The 2,862-nt window shown below is 55.8% G+C and overlaps 1 protein-coding gene across 1 annotated transcript; it reads right to left on the bottom strand.

Annotated features, from left to right (window-relative positions):
* Positions 1-1,315: 1,315 nt before the first annotated feature.
* On the bottom strand, positions 1,316-1,501 carry LDBPK_292990 (hypothetical protein; the record flags this gene model as incomplete). Its single annotated transcript, XM_003862668.1, has 1 exon — positions 1,316-1,501. One exon carries the CDS (start codon positions 1,499-1,501, stop codon positions 1,316-1,318), a length of 186 nt encoding a protein of 61 aa, XP_003862716.1.
* Positions 1,502-2,862: the final 1,361 nt, after the last annotated feature.

Raw genomic sequence — 2,862 nt, 5'->3', positions numbered from 1 at the left:
GGCACCGGTTAAGGCCGTCGACGGTTTCGGTACCGCTCAGCATCGCGTTGATCACCCTCAGCCGCACAGCTCCGCTCAGCGCTGTCAGGCTCCGTAGTTGCTTTAGCTCTGTGAAGTCGACAGTCTCGAGTTGTGGGCATAAGTGCAGCCCCTGGATATCCTCCACACCGCTCCACGCCGCGTTGATCGTTTTCAGCCGCGGTGAACCTGACAGCGGCGCGAGGCTCAATAGCTCGGCACAGCAGCTGAAATCTGCACTTTCCAGATGCGGACACGTATGCAGTCCATGAATGTCGCGCAAGGCGCAGCGCGTGGCAGAGAGAGTCCGCAGCCGCGGAGCCCCGGCAAGCGGTGCGAGACTTGTGAGTCGTTCGCATTCGATGAATCTCACGCTTTCCAGGCTCACACATTCGTCAAGGCCGTCAATATTCTCCACGTCGCTGTTCGAAACAGTAAGGTATCTCAGTTGCGCGGCACGTGCCAGTGGACCGAGGCTGCGCAAGTCACGACAGTACACGAGATTCACGTCCACGAGCGCTCGGCAGACCTCGAAGAAGGCGAGCTGCTCAAATTGTGCGCCGACAAGCGACAGGCTCTTCAAGCGACAGGCACACGCCAGCCGGTCCATGGAAAGCTGGGCTCCGTGCATGCCATTGATGGAAAGGTCCGTCAGCTGTGGAAGCTTCCAAATCAGCTGCAAAGTGGTGTTGCTGCAGCCGCCAACGTGTAGGGAACACAAGTGAAGTGTCGGTGACGCCAGAGCTGTGCAGAGTGCATTGTCGATCTCGCCCGTAACTCGCGCATCGACTCGCTCAGGTTGCAGCGCGTACGGGTTCAGGGCGTAGTACTCCTTCAAGCCAAGTTCGACCGCTTCGACCCTGGACGAGACGTCCGCAGGGGCGGCAAGCAGCGTGTACATGGCAGAGGCGCCCTTGGCCTTCAAGGGGAGAGCGCTCTTCTTTAGCCACCAGCCGGAAAAGTAAAGCACCTGGCGCAAATCATAGGGTACTCGCCCGTACTCGACTGTGTGGAAAACGCGGTTCCCAGAGAGATCGACCGTCGGGTTGCTGTTGCCGATGGCGCCAAAGAGAAGCTCGCTATACAGACGCGCACTAGGCGACACCGCAGCCACGGCAAAGGAAGCTCTGCCGGACAGAGAGCACAGCGCCAGCGCCAGTGGATCGTACGCCAATGCGTCGAGAAGCTGGAGCCCTTTGTTGCCACTAATCCGGTACGTTTCAGTAGGGAGTAAACTTTGATGCGCACGCTGCACATCATCAGCAACGCGCTCCATCTCACGAGTGCTGGCAAAGCACTATGGGCACCGTGGGCAAACCGTGCAACACGAGCAAGTGTTTACAACTCGAGAAAACGCACAAGGATAGGGAGAGAGTGGCTTGAGAAGACGCAAAAGAAAGCGAGCAATAGATTCTTTTTTTGATGAGAAAGGCATAGAGAGAGAGACATATGTTGAGAAAAGCAGACAAGCGTTTTCACGCATGCTTAGAAGCCCACGACAGCCCGCATGTATCTGCCTCATCGCGGGCCCCCCTCGGCCGCTGTGTTGTTCAACTGCTTCCAGGAAGGCGAATTTTTTTTTGCCCACCCCCCCGCCCCCCTCCATCGACCCTCGTCCTCTGAAAGAGAGAGAGAGAGGACTCGTATCTCGTGCTGAAGCTTTACCTGTAGTCTTGGTGCTGAAATGAAGTAAAAGCGACCGCCGCAGTCGCGCATGAGTGGGAGCTGTGTGTCTGGAACCGAGGAAACTGTACGGTCCAAGAAGCAATTCCTGATGGTTTGTTGTTGCGCCATCGACCGATACGCGTCCTGTTCTACACCTCTCGATACGTGTAGTCGAGAAGGAAATGGGGAGCCGGAACACAAACGCTTCTGTACTAGAGACAATCGAAAGTCGTCAGTACAGCGCCAAAGGCACAAAAGAGAGCACGCAAGAGAAAAAAAGAGACTCGGAGCAAAGGGTGTCTCCGGTAACGGATTTGCGACGTCCTCCTACGCACCGGTGAAGGGTTCACGATATGCGGAGCACCTGCGGTGCCCGAGGAGGATCAGAGTGATCTTGTAAAGGAAGCGCCGCCAAAGCGATGCAAGCAACCGTCGACCACTACCGACGTGCGCGGCGAGACCAGAAAACACGCCACCCATTGTCACGACCTCTAAAGTGATTTCCAGTCCCTGCTAGCGCGTCATCGTTCCGAGTCAGACCTCCACGAGTGGGAGGAAGGCGCCAAATGTGTACAGAGGCAGCAACAACGGAAAGATCCGTCATGGAAGATCAGAAAAGGAAAAGCTGGCCGTACCCCGCACACATCTCGTAGAAGAGAAAAAATGATCCGGCAACTATTGCGTCGAAATACGGGGTAAAGGGAAAAAAAAATTGTGATGGAGTCGAATCTCTGTAGCTGATTCCAACTCTTGTGATACTCCTGTGTGAATGAGAGCAGAGTCGATCAGGGTGACGGCACGCCTCGAAAGAGGCAAAGTCACACAAGCGTAGATGGTCCGCAGGCGCCCATACGCACAAAGCAAAGCACCAGCCGGCTCTCTGTACCCCCCGCCGCTAAACGACAGCGCCACCACGCATCAGGACAACTCCAGAAACTCTCAACAGCACCGTCTGCTTTCCTTTCTTTTCCCCTTGTCTCCTCTTTGCCGAGAAACGACGGGAGAGGGGTATTTTTCAGGTACACATTACAGTAAGGGGAGAGAAAAGAGGCCTACACACACCGACCGAGACACACGGCTGGTCTCCAGAAAAAGAAGTGGAGGAAAAGGGCATTCAGCATGACCTCGGCATTCGACTGCTGATATACAGACGAGGGCCGGTGCACCGGTCGGAAGTGA

Source organism: Leishmania donovani, chromosome 29, assembly GCF_000227135.1.
Source record: "Leishmania donovani BPK282A1 complete genome, chromosome 29".
Taxonomy (NCBI): Eukaryota; Euglenozoa; class Kinetoplastea; order Trypanosomatida; family Trypanosomatidae; genus Leishmania; species Leishmania donovani.
The sequence above is the reverse complement of the archived record's forward strand: the minus strand, read 5'-3'. Positions and strand labels throughout refer to the sequence as shown.